Source organism: Polypterus senegalus, chromosome 6, assembly GCF_016835505.1.
Source record: "Polypterus senegalus isolate Bchr_013 chromosome 6, ASM1683550v1, whole genome shotgun sequence".
Taxonomy (NCBI): Eukaryota; Metazoa; Chordata; class Cladistia; order Polypteriformes; family Polypteridae; genus Polypterus; species Polypterus senegalus.
The window spans coordinates 63,140,315-63,162,486 of record NC_053159.1 but is presented as its reverse complement, the minus strand read 5'-3'; the positions used below and the strand labels follow the sequence as shown (position 1 = coordinate 63,162,486).

General features: G+C 38.7%; 1 protein-coding gene across 2 annotated transcripts in view; it reads left to right on the top strand.

Annotated features, from left to right (window-relative positions):
* The first annotated feature begins 1,148 nt into the window (after positions 1-1,148).
* Positions 1,149-22,172, top strand: part of acot7 (acyl-CoA thioesterase 7) — a 238,928-nt gene continuing 217,904 nt past the window's right edge. Inside the window, exons 1-2 of one of the 2 annotated variants that reach the window (XM_039756119.1) lie at positions 1,149-1,399; positions 9,112-9,162. In XM_039756119.1, the coding sequence (XP_039612053.1) occupies positions 1,350-1,399; positions 9,112-9,162 (101 nt within the window). In that variant the 5' untranslated portion in view covers positions 1,149-1,349. The remainder of the gene's footprint in view (positions 1,400-9,111; positions 9,163-22,172) is intronic. The other variant, XM_039756122.1, reaches the window with a different exon arrangement.

Sequence of the window (22,172 nt, the reverse complement as noted above, 5' to 3'; positions counted from 1 at the left end):
CATTTTCCGGTTACTGACCACTTTTTTTTTTTTTCTGGTATCCAGTGGCCATGCTGTGTGGCACTGTCCGCACTATAAGGACAATCACAGCATCATAGCTTCTTAGACTTTTCATCATATGCAGCCAAAGGTTAATAACTATAACATTTCACTACTGCAGAACGCCCAGTTGGGGCTGGGTGGTGTCTTGGCCTTGAACCCCTGAGAGGTTTATTTTCCCCAGCATCCATAGTTTCTGTAGTTTTTCTTTTCCTCTTCTCGCTAGCCATCTGATCAGAGCATCAGAAACTGGTCACTTATATTGCCATTATCCTAAATTCAATTGTAGTTTGTTCGCCTCTGGTTTCTTCCATTTTTTTTTATTGTACTTTTTCTTTTCTATTTGTAAATAGCTCTGAGCTACACTTTTGCATGAAAATGTGCTCTATGAATACCCTGGAAGAGAGGAGGCTGGGGTGTATAACCCCTCGGTAATAGGAGGATCCCCGTTTTAAAGCATGAGCCAAGATGCCATTCTTTGGTTCAATGCTGAATTGAAAGGCACAGTAACCAAGATACCACACTGTCACTCTTCATTTAACTTGACCAAAACTCCCTTCCGAGAGAACCATGTGCTCCCCACCCTGAGCTCTCATCAGTCACAAATCTGTGCTCGCTCTCAGTACAGCCAATAATTGACTTATTGCAAAAACTGGGTGCACTTAAATTGTACTTCCATTTCCTTTCTTTATATTTGTATTTTTGTTTTCATTGTGAATTGCCTTGTGGTGGTATGCTCTGTGTGGGGTGCAACGTTATATAGACATTGATTAACTGATTAAGCTACAAAGAACAAAACGTCATCAATAAATAACAATGGGTCAGTCACCCCTTTACGATGGTCAACCATGTCTTGGCTCCTGCCAGACTAGGCTTCAGTCCACGACGCCCATCATTTGGATGAGTGTCCAAAACACGGAACTTTAATGACCATACAATGCCATTGTTTTAACTGTTGTCCTTTTCATACCACTAATACCCTTCGCATGTAACACAGAATACTTTAAAATGCGCATTATTCATTCTATTGACGTTTACAAGGCACTACATAAATCGGTATCTCGGGCCAAACCGTCCATGATTGCAGCACCTTCTCTCTGTTTCTGTAATTCTGGCTCTTAATTGGTGCACTCCTGTCCAGCCCTACCTTTACAAATGGACTTGGCTCGGCTCCCACTCGCGGGATATCTGCAATCCGGCGTGTCGCAAATTTCTCAGAGGGGGAGGTAGGAAGGGAAACACTAAAAAGAGGGAGGGGAGGAGTGAGATTCAGAGTGAGCAGTCCGAAGAGTCAGAAGCAGCAGGCCAGCATGTCGCTCACCAAAGCCGTGTCTCTGCCTTCATCCATCCAGATATGCAGGTAGGTGAACCCGGCGGCACCCAAGAGTGTAAGGTGCGGTGATCGCGACTGCTCGCTTCTAACAAACCTTTTAAATTGCAGCCTAAAATCATCATCTATGTTATCTGGGTACATGGATACCGCGTGCAGTTGGAAATTGCAGAAGATTGCATCGCAGGCAGGAATGGAACTGCGCTGGCAATTGTACAATGTATGATGGGGGCTGCATGTATTATTTTCCTAAAACAAGGGCGTTATAAGGTCATTCCAACATTGTTTTTTGGGACATCACAGCGTTGCGTCATAACTGATTCGCATTGCATCACAGCAGAGTATAACCTATTGCACTGGCCGCTAACCGCGTTTTACTTTATTCCACTTGACCGGTATTGCTTGCTTTCCATTTTATATTCTAGAATAGTGGATTGCAGACAGTACCGCGTTGATTTGGTGCCCCCTGCTGGTTAAAAATGCGTCGTCCACACTTCATACTTTGGCAAGCTGAATCACGTGGCAAATCAGAAGACGTGCAGACGGAAAGTCGTTAGGGACGAAAAGGATGCGAGCATGAAAAACAGGATCTGTGTAGGGTTATAAACTTGACAGGGTGCTCGCGTTAAAATATTAATAAATGTCTACAGCCCACAGTATATCATATCTAAGAAATAAGCCACTTATGCAGCATTCTGACGTGTAACCGAAACAAAATCTGACTTCGATACATAAGGAGGACGGAAGTGTGCGCATCGAAGTTGAAACGAGAAGCTAAAATCTGCAAACTGTGTAGGGCACCGGCGCATATGTAAAAGCAGCGGAACAGGTTGCAGCATCAGAGAAGGATGGAGTTGTTGAAGGGAAAGGGGAGGAAAATGTCTGCAAATGTAAGCCACAGAATGCGACAGGAAAGGACATTTGAGTTTTTGGGACGAGAGGAGCTTCACAGACGTCCAATGAAAACTGATGCGACAAAGCTGAATATACAGTACAATAAAAGTGTGGCCCCCTAACACAGCAGTAGTCGTAGTAGTATTCGCTCATACACAGAGAAAGTACAGTGAAATCCTTAATTGTACGGAATGTCTGATCAACATGCAGGCAGCACATAACCACTCGTTGCGGCCTTCTTAAACACCGCGTCAGTCATTTAACAGAGAACATAAGCTTACCGGAACAGCGAGATGTTAAGCGTTAACGAGTATTATCAGTGCTTTGATCCCAGTCTATGATTTATCACCTAATTCCGACTTGAGCAGAGACCGTCTTTTTTTTTTTTTTTTTGCGCCGCACAGAGGCATTTTGTGTGGTGTGTAACAGCCACCCACCCACATTTCCTTCTGGAGAAAATCGCTCAGTTTATATCTGTGTCCACTCGATCTAACTAGGCCTCTAGCTGCAGAGAGCACAACACACTTGCCATTCCAACTACAATAGAAGCAAAGGCCATTTGCTCTGTGATATGTGCTGGGGTCATGTTCTGATCCCACCATTAGCTCTATGGAGTGCAGCACTTTTCCCCCCTTTTTAAGTCTTTTTAAAATGATTATACACCACTAACAGTGTGACTGCTTTTATTAGTCACATTTAATGCTTCCTTTTCGTTCCCATTTTTTCTGTCATTGTTATCAAATACTATTCATATGGAAGCCAGCAGCCCACCCAATTTAATTGTGCTGTGCTCCAGTTGTCCGGATGCTTGATCCAACTGCCCTTGTTACACTTGAAAGCAAACTGCATTAACTCTTCCTCCTTTATGTGTACTGTTTTGTTCTTGTATTGATCACCCACAACATTAAAGATTAGATTTTTTTTTTTTTGTCCCCAGTGTCACACTCCCTTGGTAATGTTTACAATTGCTAGGTGACTTTAGATATTTTTTCCATGTCTAAAAGCACAAATATGGGTTTGTCTAAGTATTAAGCATCTGTTTATTTAGGAAGTTGAAAAGCATCTAAGCTAACGTACTGAGAAATTATGTGGACAAATTTGTTGGTACCTCTGCACAAAAAAGAACTACCCAAAATTGTCTCTGAAATAACTTGAACGTGACAAAAGTAATTAGCACCCATCATTGTTTATTCTGTATTTAAAAAAAAAAAAAATAGACTTTGCATTAGAATTTTCATTCAACAGGATATTTCTAATAATAATGAAAATAACATTGATGAAGATGATGTGACCCTTAACCTAATATTTGTTGTACAACCTTTTAGAGGCAATCGCTGCAAACAAGTAATTCCTGTGGCTCTCGTTGAGACATCTGCACCTGTCAACACTCTTCCTGAACAAACTGCTACAGCTGTGTCATGCTTGAAGGGTGCCTTCTCTAGACTGCATGTTTCTGTTCTGTCTATAGATGTTTAATAGGATTCAAATCGGGGCTCATAGGTCATTTCAGAATAGTCCAATGTTTTGTTCTTAGTCATTCTTGGGTGCTTTTAGCTGTGGGTTTTAGGTTATCCTATTGCAGGACAAATGATCCGTGACTGAGAAAAGCTTTTTCGCATTGGGCAGTAGTAATATCTTGATAGTCTTGAGAAATTGTTTCCTGCACAGACTAAAGGTACCTATGACAGATGCAGCAAAGCAGTTCCAAAACCTAACTGAGCCTCCATGTTTCAAAGTAGGTATGGTGTTTTCTTTGAAAGCTTAATTTTTTTAAATTTGTTTACATGGAGCTGAGTTGACTTGCCTAAAAGCTTCAGTTTTGTCTCTTCTATCCAATGGACATTCTTTATAAAGCATTGTGCTGTAGCATGCATTTTTAGAAAATTCCACTCTGGCGTTTTTTTATATTTTTTTTTAACAGTGGAGTCCTCCTGGTTTGTCTTCTGTTGAGCCCACTGTCACTCAAAACGTGATGGAAGGTGCGATCAGTCTCTGATGGACCTTGACCTTGGAGTTTAGCTTGGCTTTTTGTCCGTCATTCTTATTACCCTTCTACCCATTCTGGGGTTGAGTTTTTTTTTCTTCTTTTGAGGCCTCATCCAGGGATGTTGGCTGCAGTACCATGGACCATAAACTATTGATTAATATTTAATATTTGTAACTGTTGTCACAGGAACATCAAACTGCCTGGAGATGGTATTATAATAGCCTTTGCTATTTAACATTCTTTTCTGCAGGTTTCTTTCCAGTTTCCACAGACAACTTTTTCTCTTTTTTGCTTTCTTTGGTCCATGTTCGATGTGATGATGCAATGATACCAAACAGCAGAATAACTACTTTTCTCCATTTATCAATATAGTTTGAAAAAAATCTCTTGAATCCATATATATATATATATATATATATATATATATATATATATATATATATATATATATATATATATATATATATATATATATATAATTTTTTTTCTCTCTCTCTCTGTAGGGGTAACAGATGTGTTCAAACCATTTCTGAATATCTTTGTAGAATAAACCATAGTTTCTATTTTCACACATGCTTTGTTTTACTCAATGATGTGTCAAAGGTATGCAGGTATATATGGGACATTTGCTTCTCACTTAATCACTTTTCAGGAGATATACATCACTTTTTCCAATGAGCTGCAAGACTACCAACAAATTTGCCCACCTCTGGATATGTATGTGGAGAGTGAGCAATGCCACAGCCTGACTTAAATTGCACAGTGGCCACTGCAGATTAATTTAGTTCTTTTTTCTGAACCCGTCTGTTTTAAGTCCTGTAAGACAGTCTGTCATAACAGCATTGGATGGTAGGCAGAAAGTAGCCCAGGATGGGCTGTCTGACTACTTCAGGACAAACTCAAGCACTCACTCACACTAGTACATAACGTGTTGATTTGGAAATGATGGTTAAACTAACACTGGGATATGTGAGGAATTAGCAGTCCCTGGAGGAGCAAAACCGTGGTATGGTGTAAATCGGCACATTCATCTCCAACAGTCCGTAAATCTAAATTAATTCTTGGGCTCCTGCAACTCTCATGCAGCTAGTTTGACCACTTTCCACTGTTTTTTGGATGGTTCAAGCTTCATTCATCAGTCCGTGTGCATTCAAGCATATTGTACAGGAATATCAACAGCATAGGATATCCAAAAAGGCAGAAGGTTGAATGAAAAGATTGTGATTCAGATTGCAAAGTCCTTTTTAGAATGCAAGAGAAGGGATAGAGCAGTGTTTCCCAACCTCGGTCTTGGATGCACACTGTGGCTGCAGGTTTTTAGTCCAACCGGGTTCCTAATCGGTGACAACACTTGATAGCACTGATCTTATTTAATTAGCTGGTATTTTTCTTTTATTCTACATTCAGAAAAGCACAGCAGCATGATTTTTACATTTATAAAACATTTAGAAATATTTCTGCTTTTACTATAGATTTAAATGCTTAACTCTCTTTTGCTGATTTCTTTATACTTTGCCCTTTCTCTTTGGAGTTTTTTTCCCCTTCATTGTGCCTTATTAATGCCAACTGAGCAGACATGCTGGCAAACACTAAATCAGAGGCTGCAAGTACTTTAGCATTAGCCCCACTAATTAGTAAATAATAGATTAATTAAACAATTAGAACACCTAGAAAAAGTAGAATGAAAATAAAGATGAAAATACATTATTCCCATATAACTGCTTGGTACATTTTAATATATATATGCTAGGGGGCTTGTCCCCTGCTCGCTTCGCTCGCCAACCCCCGTGTTTGGTTTTCCAGATACACACTTTTAAGATTTTTTTGTTTCTTTGTGTTGTTGCTATTTCATTAGTTTCACTTTTATTTCAGAACTTCTGTAAAAACAATATTTGGAATCTTGCGAGTCCCAATATGCTGAATCTTTTTAATGAGGTCAGTGAGACATGTGTTTAATGACTTTGTACCGTAATTCAGGATAGGTTTCTGTTTGGAATTTCAGCACAGAGGAAACGATCTACATCAGCAGTTAATAAATTTTTTAACAAAGTAACCAATAAATGCATGTGCAGTAAACTGTTTTTAAAATTCTCAAGATTCTTTATTTGTCAAATGCATAGTTATACAGGACAACACGCAGTGAAATGCATCCTAATCTGCTTATCAAAAACTGTGCAAAATTAGAATATCAGAGTAACAAAGTCATAGATTAAAAGATAACCGTATAATAGAACATAATAAAGTAAAATTATGTGAATAAAGAATTAAGTGTTAAGGTGCAATAGTGCAGTGATTATTGTTCAAAACCAAAGTTAAGACAGGTGCATAGTTAAATGAGGCAGTTTGTTTGTTTGCGCTACTGCGATCTTTCTTTTTTTTATACTTTCTAATTTTCTTACTTTCATATTCTTTAACTTTCTCGACATGTGTTTGGTGCCAACTTTTTTTTTTTTTTTGTTTTGAGCCTTTCGAATTCCACTGCTTTCATAATCTCTAACCTGCTCTGCATGTGTTTAGTGCCAACGTTTGTAACGTGTTTATGAAGTTCTACTTTGTCTTTTACTCTGTCTTTTAATTCTGAGCCGGATTGGATGTTCTTTTTTCAAATTCCACTTGTTCCGGGCTGATTAATTACTTTCCTTATTTTCTGATTTTGCACCTAGATTATTCTTTTTCTTTTTTGCTTTTTTTTTCTCTCCTATGCTGTTTGAGTCTCTTTTCTCCGTGCTGCTTTCTTCTTCGCTTAGTCGTCGACATTTCGTTTATAACGTACTTTCCTTATACTTGTATGCGCTGAGAGCCCTGGATATGTGTGTGATTAAATTTTAGATTGAATGTTTTTCTGCCTCTTGGCTTATTTGATATTGATTGTAAGTAGGGTGTGTCATGCAAGAATCTCGTGTCCCACGTCATTGCGAGACGGTTCTGGGTCAATCTCTTGACACAAAGTCTCATGTTTAAGGTCCCCGCGAGATGCTTTGTGGCCAATCTCTTTCATCTTGCGGTTTCTTTTGTCTTCCATTATCTTAACGTGAAGATCACATCTCGACGCCCTTGTGTTTCTCTCCAGGATTTTTTTTTAATAGAGAGATTTTTTTTTTTTTACCAAACTTAGTTTTCTAATTTCTATATTATTCCCAAAACGCAGAACTTGGGGGAAATAACAGTTCACTTAATTAGCCCAGGAGTCCAATTTAAAACGGAAGCTGGTTGGAACAAAAACCTACAGCCACAGGGGGGGCCCACAGGACCGAGGTTGGGAAACACTGGGATAGAGGTGTTCAGTCTGAATGCGAGTGTTGGATCTTTGGGGCATTGCACTCGCAGTAAGAGTTGTGTGTCAGCAGTTTGGAATTAATGACCCCAGAGAATCTTATTTGTCACCTCGGCTTAACTAAGATGACAGGGATTTGTTTGGAAGTCGTAGCCTTCAATGCATGCCCTCCACTGTCTGTGGTAGTTTTCACAATTTCTGCGTGGGTGTTTTTGAGGCACTATGATGTCCTGTCCAGCACTGATATAGGTCCAGTGGCCAGTTCTGCTTTAGATTGACACAAAGCAGCCACAGTCACTATTGGTGCGAACTGTGCATATTCTCTAGAAGTCGACTTATTTTTTTCATGTTCTGCCACACTCCCACATCCTAAAGTCTTGTATTCCTTTTTTTGGCAGCTTTGTATTAGACCATCATTGGTGAGTTGCCCTGTGATGGACTGGGACATTGTTTATGGTTGCCTGATGCTGCCAGAATCAATTCCTACAAACATTTTAATAACAAAAATAATTGGGTTCAGAAACTTCTTGCATTATTTAAAGGTTTTGCAGTTTAAGTTTCTGAAAATTACTCTGAAATGGGCTGCAAGTCTAGTCCAACCACAGCAGTCTTTGTCAGCTCGGGCCGAGGTACAGAAACTCTTAGAAATGGGGGTGAATTTTAAGTGAACAACGTACCTAAGCGTCATGACATTGGCGTGTGGGTGGAACCCTCATGCAGACACAGAGAGCGGGTGGGTCAAGCCAGTCCAACACAGGATGCATTTATGTACAAACCAACTCGCACAGCCCTAGCGGGCTAATCTTTGAATTATCAGTAAACCAAACACTAAGTGCAGGATATGTGGAAAATTGTAATATCCCAGAGAAAGTCCAGCCTAAATGGGATAACTGCACACATTCTGTGACTGGGCCGAGGTTCAAACCCTGCTACCCAGAGCTGTGAGGCTACATTGCTAGTCACTGCGCCACCATACTGCCCGTTTCTCATTTTATGTCAATGAGACGTGCTGTGAAAAGATCAATTTAATTGGTTTCCTACCATAAGATTTGCAGGTTAGATTAACTTATTAATGGAATTGTATTTACAGTATGCTCATTTTATTACACCTCCTCTTATGTATTGAATTTCTTTTTGATTTTGTTTATTTTTTTCTCTGAAGGAGATATAGCATGGTGGACAAAAGTGCATTTTATCACAATACAGTCTATTAGATTGACCACCAGTAGATCCTATGGTAGATCTCAATGTCGTCTTTCATGAAGCTCGTAACTGATTGCCAGCAATGTGTCTGATTTACTCGGTACAGCATTAATAGACACTTAAATCATTCTTTTGTTAAGTCTGTAAATGTACAGTGTTTAAGTTATTATTTAAATAGACAAGCAACTGTGAATCCTTTTACAATCTTTCTAAATCCAAGACATTGTTCCAGAATTCCACTCTGGGTTGCATCTATCTTAGATGCACGTTTGTGCAGGGTGCTGGGCTTTTTTTCTGACTGTTTTACAAATCCCACAGAAAGTTTCATGACCTTCTCCTTGGAGAGGAGACTGCCGGTCTAATGCACATTTTTCTTCTCCACAGGCATATTTGGACTCACTTTAGAAGAGCATGTGCCACCATAAGTGGTTACAGGTGCGCTGCGCTTTTTTGTATGCACTTGGTCACTCTATCAGGTAACCCAGAGCGGGCAAGCAGAGACTGGATTGAGGGGCAACTTACTTCTTTAACCTTGCTGACTAACTGGTGCCCGCATGTGCTTTTTCCTTTCTACTCGTGTTTAATTTTTTTTTTTTGGTTTTGTTTTCATATCTGTCTCTTTCCAACTGCACACATTTAAAAAACTGTTACTCTACTTATAAGAAAGTAGAACAACTTAACACCATTAATTAAAGGCACCAAGTAAAGCCATCCTTAGTTACATCATTGAAACCAATGTTATTATCATTAAATGTTTTATGAAGCAATCCAAGATTTTAAGGTAGATTAGAAACTTGGTTCAGAAACAAAATTAAAAAGAGGGGACAGTATAGGAATACTCTACCCAAAAATTAGTATATTTCTTTTTCATATGTTACTTGCCCTGTATAATGTGTAGATAAAAAAAATGTTAGAGTACAATGTGACAGTTTCTGATATAACAGAGGGCTGTGGTGTCCAGCACTAGACAACAGCAAACAATATAAAAAAGTCCTTGGAGAAAATCTTGTTGTTCATGTCACATAATGCACATGTCAAGTCATACAGTTGTATGTTCACCACATCCCAAACATATGTATTTTTACATACAGTATGTACATATAGTTTATATATAATCTTGAACTGTTCCTTGAAGAGAGAAATTCACTTTTTAAACTGTAAGATAATGTAAAACATCTTTGTCATTGTGTGGATTAGAATATTTCCTGTTACGCAAGGCAAGTTTTCTTTGTGCAAGCAGTGTGTGATAGGAGATCACAGTAGATTTCCAGTATATAATTTTCTCATCCAGTGTTAATCCACTTAAAGGGGTTGGGACTGATTATAGATTCAAGGTTATCTGAGCAAAAATTTTAAATCCAAATGGTGTGACAATAGAGCACTCCCAAAATGTACAACTTGGCAAGGCAGACCTCTGTTAAGTGTTTTTTATTAAAATCAGTTTGCAATGAGAGATGTTGCATGATGTATGAGTATTAGCATGATTATAGCATACTTTGCACAAAATGAACAGGAATGTATTTTCTGAATAAAATTCCTATCATTCCCTGAGGGCATCTAATGATATCTGGAAGTACAGTATCTCTAACTCTAAGGCAACCCCCAATACCGTTACTGACAAGGCACCAGAAGGAAGAATTTGTTCCCATAGATATGCGTTTTATGACATTCAAATGAGCTGATCAGAGTAAAATATTTGGACAGACCAAAATTAAAATGATTTTAGAATTTCTGTGGGGATATTTCTGGTGAATAAATCTGCATTGTGAAATTCAAGACCTTATGTGATATGCAAGAGCTAAACTGGCACTGGTCTATTACAACCTGTCTTTGCTGCGGATAAGCCATAGGAATCAATTAGTATGGATTTCATCACCGATATTTCATTCTCTCCATATCTGCTATCCTCAAGTTAGAGGATAATTTTTCTAAAAGTGTTCATTTGTCTCCTAAAGGAAACTTCCCACAGCAAAAGAGTTTGTGGATACCTTCATTATGAAGGTTTATATGGTGGGTGGCTTGACTCTTCCTTATAGAGAGGGTGGAAAGCAATCCCGTCTGGGGGAGGCCTGGAGTAGAGCCATTGACACTCTTCGTTAAGAGGAGGCAATTGAGGTTGGTCAGGCATCTGCATCCCTGTGGAGATTTAATTTGCATGACCACCTTGGATGAGACCCCTGGGAAGACCCAGGGCTTTCTGGGGGGATTATATCACACATGGTATCCCACAGTATGAGCTGGCAAATGTGGCTGGGTAAAGGGATGGGTGGATATATGTTTGTATGTATGATATGACTGTTGCCCCTGCAACCTGGTTTTGGGTAAACTATGGAAAATGAGGTTTTAGGTTACCTTGGGTTATTTTTCAGTTATCTCTGACAGGCAAACTCTATTTGTTTGTTTTTGGAAGGTCCTTTTTTTTTTTTTTTTTTTAAAAAAGGCTTTGTCCCCTGCTCGCTTATCTCGCCAACCCGATCCCAGCCCCCATTGGGAAGAGGGGGGCTGAATATCCTCCAAGGAGATGTGGTCGCTCTTCTGAAACCCCCTCTTAAACGGTGATACATTTGGAAACTTTTTTATTTTTTTTTACCTCCTCTTTGCTCGATCAGCTGCTGGCTTGCTGGTGCTGCCATGCCACGTGATCTGCGGCTCACTTCTGTCATATCATTTATGTCCATATATTTGATCTCTCTTCACTTTTACCTTTTCATCAATATTGCATTGAATTTTGATTCAGTGTTTGGAATTGCATCGTGGCAACACAATGTATAACTGCCTGTGAGTGAATATCGTTTCTTTCTGTCTACAAGAAATGTGTCTGACGCTGGCACTCGCACAAATGAGAAATAATTTCTCTCATGGGATTTCACTTTCACCACACAACAAGTCTTTTAATTCTCACAGATTTGCCTTTTAATTGGGAAGAAATACTACTTTTTCCCTGATGGCAACATGAATTATATGATCTACAAGTCTCTGACTTAAATCTGAGCAATATATTCAATCTCTTTTTGCTGTTCCTTTGTTTCACTGAGTAATTTGTTTGTTTGTGCTAATGCGATCTTTACGATCCTTTTTTTTTTTTTTTTTTGAGACTTTTGAATTTTCATACTTCCATTATCTAACCTGCTGTGCATGTGTTCTGCGCCAACGTTTTTGAATTCTTTACCACATTCTAATTTGTCATCTACTCTGTTTTATTTCTGGTCTCGGGCATGGTTAAATCTCTTGGTACAAAGACTCGTAAGCCGTGAAAGTGTTGCTCTGAGAAAATCACGTCTCTTTACCTTCTAAGAATTTTTTTTTCCCTTTATGATAGAGAGACTTGATACTGCTTAAATCTAATCTATGGTTATCCCCAGGATAGTTGGCAGAATGACTAGGTCAATAAGGATTTGGAAAAGTTACCTGCGGTGTACAATTGACCGTTCAAAATGTTTGGAGTTTGATTTTTACCAGGGGCTGAATTTGCAAAGAACATTCTCTACCAGTCTTCTATTTGAGTGTCATCCAATGGATGTCTCCCCAGTTTTAATGCCAATTTGTTGGAGCTTGATTTGATATATTCTGCAGTCCCTAGTTTGGCCAGGTTCTTGGTTAGGTTGCAGGAGATGTTGAAGCTAGCTTGAGAGAATCTATAGAAGTTGGAAAATTCTGACAAGGAATTTGTAGATCACAAGAGAAGAGTTGGGCTTGAAGGTATGGCTTGCCATGTGAGAGATTTTGCCAGAGCATTCAGGCTCAGAAAACTGCACCTCCGCATATTGGACTGTATATGTTATTAAAACAAGTTGGACCAGGTTCTTCAAACTGGTATTTCCTGCTCATATTAAGATACACCAAATGTTTCATGCCTCCAGAATGAAGCCTGTACATTTGTCCTTTATTTTAAGTCAATATCCCCACCACACCCAGTAAAGGTGGGTGATCAAACGAATACAAGATGCAACACTTTTTTGTACTCTCTATTGATTTTTTTTTTTTTGGTAGATCATCTTGTTGACTAGTAAGCTTATATCCCCAGAAAGAGTGTTGTGTTTTTTTTTTTTTTTTTTGAGTTCCTTTTGAAGATGTTAATGCCCCATTATTTTTGTTTTCCTTCCATTTTTGTTTTTCTAGGGAAGCAGAATGGTACATATTTAAATTCTGTATACTTTGGATAAATGTGCTTTTCAGGAACGTTTGCTAATTAAGAAGCCTTTGCTTTGAATTGTATTAATAATTTTTAATGTTGTATTTTTTTGTTTCTCAGTGGGAGCCACGAATACTCAGATACATCACGTGGTTTCTAGAAATAGTGTATTTGATGTCACCAGCACAGTGCTTTAAAAGTGGTGCTTCCTGCTTGACTGCATTTTTAGATATGAATTCATTTTAAAGACTCAACGAACGATAATGAAAATCTAGCAATCATGTTTTTTTGATTTAGAAGTTGGTATAACATTTTGAGTTTAGTGCTTCATATAGAATTAAACCGCCAATCAAATAAGATAGATCAAAGGCCTGACCCACTTAAACTACTAATTACATTAATGACTGTTGAACACATCCTCGTGAAGGGAATTGTGTGTATTTTTTCTCAGTTTGTTATAATAAAGAACATGAATTACATTACTTCTAGAAGGTAGATAAGAATTCAGCCAGTTGAGCATAATGCATCTTCATACTAGTAGGGTGGTATAGAATATTATTCAGTTTTTTCATAGGTCAGTTTTACCCCATCTGATGTTACTCCAGATATTGCTACTAAAGCATTAGGATTGATTTTAGATCAAAAGCTTTTCGAAATGTTTTAAACAAAAAGCGATGCGGGCGCTTGATGACTTCAGGTTTGATGCTGTCCTAAATACATTTTAGACAATTTTATGCAATATATGTAGGAGTAATGAACAATTTTTGTTTGAATTATAGTGTTTGGCGCACATTGAACTTATTTTTTTTTTTTTGGACTGGATAAATTTCATTACTTTTTAGGAAGCTTTAATTAAAACATCTAATTTTCATTGTTCTTTCTTTAAGATCAAACAATAAATTCCTTCACATTTGTTCATACACTCTGGAGTAGCTATCTAGCTCTTCATCCAGATCGACTGGTATCACCTCAGAGTTGTATATAATAAGTAATTGTACAATCTAGGGCAGCAGATAAGAGCTTCTATACTTTAAAATGAATTCCCACATTCCTTCCATACCATTACAAACTGGTGAAATTAGGGATTACTGGTAAATTGAGTGGCAGTTAATGCTGACTAGAACACCGAGAAAAGAAGACCATGAAGATTTTGAATGAGATTTCATTTCCATGGCTAACTAAGTAGGTGTGCCTTTGTGAACTTCTACCATTTTTCATTGTTCTTTTTTTCTTTTCTATATGAATATTTGTATCTCAGTAATAGAACTGAACATTTAATTAGTGCCATAAAATAAATATAATATGGATTGTCCCGGAGTAAAAAATCTTCAGTTTTTAAGTTAAGTTGCAATTTGCTGAAATGATCCAGGATGAACTATAAGGCAACTTGACTGAAAAGGAATTTACAGGGCCCTTAAAACAATGTAACTACTGGGCAAAATACTAAACATGGAAAGCATCCTTTTTTTTTTTTATATATACATTCTTCCTGTATTGTACTGGTAATTTATGACTTGAATGCATCGGTTTCACTCAGCTTTGCAACTTAATGATGGAAGAGAATGGAAAGCAGTGTGGATACACACAAGATGAAATCTCTCTCTGTCAGTTTACAATTTAATAGTAAAACAGATATGCAACGGATCAAAGCCTTTGAGCAGAGCCAGGACAGCTAGCCAGTCAAATATGTATAATGTCACATGTCCTGGAGCCCCCACCTGGACTTTCAACATAAGTAATGCCATGTCTGAAGGGCTAGGGAGGAGAACAACCTAGGAAGCTAATGTCGAAGACCAAAGCATGTCTCGGGGAGAGAGAGAAACCTTTTCATCTTAATGTCGGTGAATGTAAACGTATGCATTGTGCTGGTGGTTAAATTAAAAAGCTGCTTTGGATAACCATCTACTCATGACATTGGTGATCTTCAGTTAGCTTTTCTAAGACTATATCCAGACCTTTGCTGTTTATTTTCTATTATGCTTTCTTCTATTGGCATTATTATACTTTATTAAATACCACATTGCTTTTACATAACTTTTACTTTGTGTTTATATCTTGCGTGATTAAAGTAAATATTCGGGCACCTGATGCAGGGCAAAATGCCATTTGTTCTTCTATTGAGGTGCAACAACTCAGCCTTGATAACCATAACCCTGTAGCAAAGAACAAGTGTGGTAGAAGTAAGACAGTGTTGCGCGGTAAGTGGCATATAACCAAAAGGTGTACGAGTCTTCATTTGTCTTTTGGATACCGGTACATTGGTTAGTGCCTGAAATAGGAAAGTCCCTTTGTGGAGTACTGAGGAGTGACATGCATTAGATTTCACTCTTGCATAATTATGTGGATGGATTCCTATCTGGAATGTTATAAAGTGACTGGCAGCTTGGCATTACTTATGCATAGTTGTGTGACTAGAATCTGAGTGTGTTTGTATCAGTGTGTTATTTTTTTAGGTGCAGGAGTAGACCAACTTAGTAACACACTTGGTAAGTCTCACAGATCTCTCAGTAATACGGGGATACTCTGAAAAATATACAAGTGCTTTGGAAGGATACTCCTTTTAACTATATTCTTCTGGCTAAAGCAAAATGTAGGGAGGACCATCTGTTAACATCTTTATCTTATTACTGACATGTTTTAAAGTAATAATTTAAAGAAAATGTATTCCCAGGTATTTAAACTGTTATGATACATCCATTGGAGTTCATTGAAAAATGCATAATCGAATTGAATTGATGTAATGAAACCCTTGCAAATGTAATACTAATGGCACGAATGAGTATTAAATATAACTCCTTATCATCATATAGGGATATTTCTGTTTAACACCTTACTGTATGATCCTCCCTGACTGTTTACAGAGAAGGATAACCAGTAGCTCAACAGAAATTGCAAAAAAATTTCTGATAATAGACACCTTTATCTGGGTCCATATTCTAATTTGAAGTGGACTAAATTTATAGTATTTACTGTAGTAGTGCGGCACAGCTAAATCCATGCAGATATATTGGGACCAAAACAAATTTGCAGAATGTCATGAATAGATAATGGCTATTTCTAAGCTTTTTTCTGCAGTCAAAGATGGTAAGAGCCCTGGCAATTTAGATTCTATAGGAGAATGTATTACATTAAACAATTGCGAAAAGTTAGATGTAATTTTATAGCGAGGAACGCTTTCTCTGTTCTTTTAGCTAAATCTTTCACCAGAGTCTTAATTTTTTTTTATTCAAAAGTGTGATATGATGCACTTTTTTTTTTTTTTTTAAATGAATTGATGCATGGCATAATGTTTTAGAAGAATTTTACTTTCTCCAGATTTCAATAATTTGTCGCAAAGCAGCACAGAGTAAACTTTTTAAAATAAAATTCCACTGGAAAGATGAGGTGTTTAATTTTTAAGTTATTATTTAACAAACCACTGTTTCTGAGAGGAGATATTATAGCAGAGATTAGCTTTAATCTTAGTATCTGCAGGGAGATGTAACCCCTCGTCTGGGACACATTCCTGCTACTCCACTAACCCACACATCCCCTTGTTATATCCACCTCCTTGGCACTTAAATATTGCTTATGGGACTGCCATCCTTTTACCAGTATACTGTTGCTCATTGTTTCAAACTTCTAAACTCACATTTAAAACAAAAAGCCAACAGAAGTATGCATTTGAATGTTAGATTATTGCTTAGTATTCGAGCTATAAATGCTTGCTAGGATAGTTTTTGACACTGACAACTTGCACATATTTTAAATAGAACTAACCAACCTGCAGCGTAGCATACGCCACATATAATTATTTATTGATGAGTGAACACTTCCTGAAAGACACAGTTGTCCAAATGGGGAGGGTTTGAGGATACAACAGTCTGTGAGTGAAAAGATGGAACTCGGGAGAGAGCAACATACAATTATCCGTGAGTGAAAACGGGTTTTGGCAGATATTTTTTTTGAAAGTTTGTCCTTGTGCCTTGTTAATAGTCATTGCAAATGCCAATCTAACAGGAAATTGTCTGCGTGTAAAAGTAAAAGGCAAATTAGAATCTGATGGGGGTTAGGGAAATCCGGGGAATAAGGACAGTTCGTGAGGTAGAAGATGTGATAGTCTTACACTCCAGTACATTGTGGTGAATGCTGGTAACAAAGTCTAGTGCCATTACAGAGACCTTTTGCTGGCATGAGGTTCCTGAGAAGCATGATGACTAAACCAATTTTAATTTTGAGTTTTTGCAAAGGCATGCCAGTGGGAGTAAGACTTAAGAAATTCTTTGGGGAATGCAAGCTGATCTGCAGGATAGTCTGTGACGATGGAGTCAACGCTGGTGAAAGTTACTTAGTTGTTTGGGATAAGTTTCAGCACCTGTTCATTAAGGTGTAGTGAGTCTTCGTTGGTGACGCTTAATATAGCTCGTGTACTGAGTTGTTCCAGAGTGACAGTTGAGAAGTCGATGTCGCCATATAATTGCCTCGAGAGCAATGTTGAAAACCTGTGAAGGGTGAGAGTTGGCGGGCGGGGCCTTGTCGTGCGTTCCCCATGATGTGTGAGGAGGGTTAGAGTGAGCGTTCGTGGGTCTTTCATGCGTAACTCATGGGCGGGGATCTGTGAGTTGGCAGTCGTGGCTCCCTGTCTTGCGTGCGGTGAAAAGTCAACGTGGCTCACAGGGTTATTTGGACTTTTGCATAGACGAAAGTGACTGAGGCTGTGTTTGGTGAGTAGTTGTGTGCGGGCACATGTGCAGGCAGTGCACATGCCTTGAGAGCGATGCTGGACGGGGGAGGACGGTTACAACTGTCGTGCGTGGCTCTGTGGTGCGTATCCCATGGTCTTGGAGTTGGTGAGTGGGGCTCTGTGAGTTGGCAGGCATGGCTCTCTGTCTTGCTTGCGCTCACTGTCTTAGAGAGAGAGAGAAGATAAGTCAGTACTTGCATGCATATTTTTTGTCCACAGTACATAACATGGTGTAGGACACTCATGTCCTGTCCATGTCTCCCGAGTTGAGCCTAGTGCTGTGAGAATAATAGACTTTAGCCCTGGTAACAAATAAACCACATTAAAGTGGGTTAAGAAAATGGATGGAAATGATTCTTTATTTTATTTGAAACTAGCAAAATACCCGCGCTTCGCAACGGAGAAGTAGTGTGTTAAAGAAGTAATGAAAAAGAAAAGGAAACATTTTGAAAATAACGTAACATTATTGTCAATGTAATTGTTTTGTCACTGTTGTGCATGATGAGTGTTGCTGTCATATAGAGAGAGATATAGAGATATCTCCATACATCCACATATATATATATATATATATATATAAACACACACACTCACTCACTCTTTGGGGTGCAAGCAACTGTTTCTGGGGGTGCCAGAATCCATCAAGGAAGAAAAATGAAAAACATTATTTGTACAAAATCTTTATTTATCCATTCCTAAATAATTAAATGGGCAGACTATTTCATATCAGTGCAATACGCTTTTTGTTAAAACGGATGACTCCCGCTCTTACGTGCAAGTCTGCGTGGATATTATGAACTATCGTATCTGTTCAAGTTCTATTTAAATTTTAAATAGAAGGAATTTTTATTTAGTCAACAGAAATATCTTTGGTAGGAATGCAAGTTAAATGTAGGCATCATTGCATTAATTTTTCTTCACCATACAAATGTAAAGAGTAAATTCGCCTTGCATTCCAACCAAAGATATTTGTGTTGACTAAATAGAACTTGAAAAGATATATTTTTTTGAATGTGATTGCGCAATTCAGATCGAGTTGACGCGCACCGACGCATCGAGCCCGCGTGCTATTGTGGTTTTGCCTGCGTGCCTCAATAAGTCACCCTCCCCTGGCTCTTACTTTTTTACCGTTCATCTAATGAATACACTGAGTATGGCTTTACCAAAATAATCATTGATGGTGAGTAAAGTATCCATTATTCATAAAGCTTCAATTGGTGATCTGTCTTTCTGCGTTAACCGCATATTTTTTCATACATCTCAAACCAAGGGGATGCGAGGGTAAAATGAATCAGGAAGCGCGCGTACATACTCAGTGCAGGCGAAGCCTCTACCATTGCGCCATGGCGTGTGGTTTGTCTATTTGAGAGTATGTAGATCGGTCTCTCTCTCTCTCTCTCCCTCCCTCTCTGCTTCGCAGCGGAGAAGTACTGTGTTAAAGAAGTTATGAAAAAGAAAAGGGAACATTTTAAAAATAACGTAACATGATCTATACTAATAAAAGGCAAAGCCCTCACTCATCACTAATTCTCCAACTTCCCATGTAAGTAGAAAGCTGAAATTTGACAGGCTTATTCCTTACAGCTTACTTACAAAAGTTAAGCAGGTTTCATTTCGCAATTCTACACGTAACGGTCATAACAGTCGACAATGTCCGCCATGTTGAACTTTCTTATTTATGGCCCCATCTTCACGAAATTTGGTAGGCGGCTTCCCTGCGCTAACCGAAACCGATGTACTTACTTATTTCGGTGGTATGATGCCACTGTCGGCCGCCATATTGAACTTTCCAACGTCCCTAATTCTTCAACTTCCCATGTAGGTAGAAGGCTGAAATTTGGCAGGCTCATTCCTTACAGCTTACTTACAAAAGTTTAGCAGGTTTCATTTCGAAATTTTACGCGTAACGGTCAACAACGTCCGCCATGTTGAACTTTATTTATGGCCCCATCTTCTTGAAATTTGGTAGGTGGCTTCCCTGCACTAACTGAAACCATTGTACGTACTTATTTCGGTGGTATGATGCCACTGTTGGCTGCCATATTGAACTTTTCAACAGTCTTTGTTACTTATGGGCCCATCTTCAAGAAATTTGGTACACGGGTTCCCAACGCTAACTGAATCCTACTTACGTACATATATACGTCCATAGCCTGCACCTCGGCCACCGTGTGAGGTGGCATTGGGTTCCCACATCCCAACGCCTCCCACGTTGTTGGCTGCCTGAATATATAATAAGGTCGTCCGTCGCTCCGGTCTCTACGTTCCCTTCCTTGCTTCGCCACGGGATTCACGTCTCCCTACTGATAACTACAGTCTTTTTGTTTAATCCACGGCTTCTCTGCTGTTTTATTGTTTGTTTATTACAATTATAGTTATTGTATAGGTATTTTAGACTTACTTTACATTTCTCAGGTCCCCATTTCCTTTATCATTCCAACACCCATTACCATGTCTATCGAGGTGATCACTATCGATCAAAGAACTGTCACTTACGGAGTGGTTTCCATGCCCGGAGATGGACCTACTTTTTCCATTCTCTTTGTTACATATTGCACTGCCATATCAGGCTCACTCTTGATATGCGGAGGAACATTGTGTCTTATATATTGAATGACTGGGACAGGTTCAAGGTGTGGACTGATGACGGTACAGGAGATAATTATACTACACAGGAGCACTAGAAGAGTGAAATGCTTAAGCCCTATGGTTCTGCTTGTGAGTTGATGGCTGCCGCTGAATTGTTCGGTTGTCGCTTTCAAGTGTACTGAAATGGCCAAATATTTTACACCTTTCGACAACTGCCAATGCCTCTTAAACATCTTAGATTCACAGGTGACGATTTCAGTAGTGGACACTTTGATGTTTATGAATGTTTAAACTCTCAAAAGCTGGATGTGATTTTATCGATGAAACCGATTGTGTGCTTACAACGCTTGACAGATGCCGAATGTCACTTCAACACAACAAATCCTGCAAATACTGTCGTAATTGAAACAACCCATGAAACTGAAACCGATTAAGGAGTAAGCTCAGCACACAGCTTGGTCATGTTACAACCGGAGGGCCGAACTGACAACATGGTATACAAAGAGATCCTTAACAATTAATTTATTGGCATATTTTCCTTCAGTTTAAAAAGGTTTAATTTTCTTCTTAATAAAAATTTTAATGCAGTACTTCGCTGCTGCGAAGCGTGGGTGTTTTGCTAGTTGTCAATATACAGTAATTGTTTTGTGAGTGTTATGAGTGTTGCTGTCATCAAGAATTTGATTATCATTATTTCTTTCAATCAGGTTCGTATTTGTACGATGTGTTGTGTTCAAGTTACATTCCGTGTTTGTCAATCGTTGTAAAGATAACGGGTTTCATTCATCGATTCGTTTCTTACTGCATCAATAAACAGCTCGTCTTCCTCTATCTGAGACGTGACACACTGCATGCACAGGTTTTTTTTTACACTGTCTTCCTTTAGCGGGTCATTGACTTTTTCCACTGTGTACTTTGTTTCTACAGTAGCTGCACTTATGAATATGCTTGTATGAAACACACGCTTCATATTTTTTTGCTGCCTTCTCAATTGTATAATTCTGTTTTTGTTCAGCACTCTTTGGAACTGTTGCTTTTTGTCTGTGCACTGCGTCAGTTCACGTGAGCTGCTCGGTGTACATGCATCAAAGTTTCCCAGCTGTGCTGGTGCCATCTCGTGTTATGTCCACGGCTGCATTTAATGTTAGCTAACACCCGGCACTTAAAAGTTTCTCTTGCAGTTTCGCTGAGTTTGTGCCAAACACCACCCTGACCCTCTCATCTTCGTCTGCATAAGCACAGTCCTTCACCTGTGAATATTTAGCGGCAGTGTTTCTATTGGATTGCCGCTGACAGATGGCCTTATATGGGCAGGCACTAAATTTATGTGGGAGGTGTAACTCCACCTCCCACGGGCATCGAGCAGAAGTCTATTATAGTATATGGACGAAAAAATAGGTTCCAGTTATGACCATTACATGTAGAATTTCGAAATGAAACCTGTCCAACTTTTGTAAGTAAGCTGTAAGGAATGAGCCTGCCAAATTTCAGCCTTCTACCTACATGGGAAGTTGGAGAATTAGTGATGAGTCAGTGAGTGAGTGAGTCAGTGAGGGCTTTGCCTTTTATTAGTATAAATTATTTTTATTATTCAGTGTGTAATAAAATGAAATGCTTTCATACTTTTTGATCTTCATCTATTATATATGTGCAATATTTTAAAAATTCTTCAAATCATTACACTTCCTGTAGCAGAACATATATTAAGTTCAAATCCTTAATACTTGCCTACAGAGCAGTCAATGGATCAGCACCTGTATATAAGGAGACACTTTTGAGGGAGTGGCGCAGTGGTTCATGTCCTGGGTCCTTTCTGCATGGACTTTGCATGTTCTCCCCGTGTCTATATGGGTTTCCACTGGGTGCTCTGGTTTCCTCCCAAAGTCCACAGTCCATGCAAGTTAGATGAATTTTAAAGACTAAATTGGTCTGTGTATTTGCCCTGTGATGGATTGGCACCCGTGACCCTGGTCTGGATTAAGCAGGATAGAAAATGACATG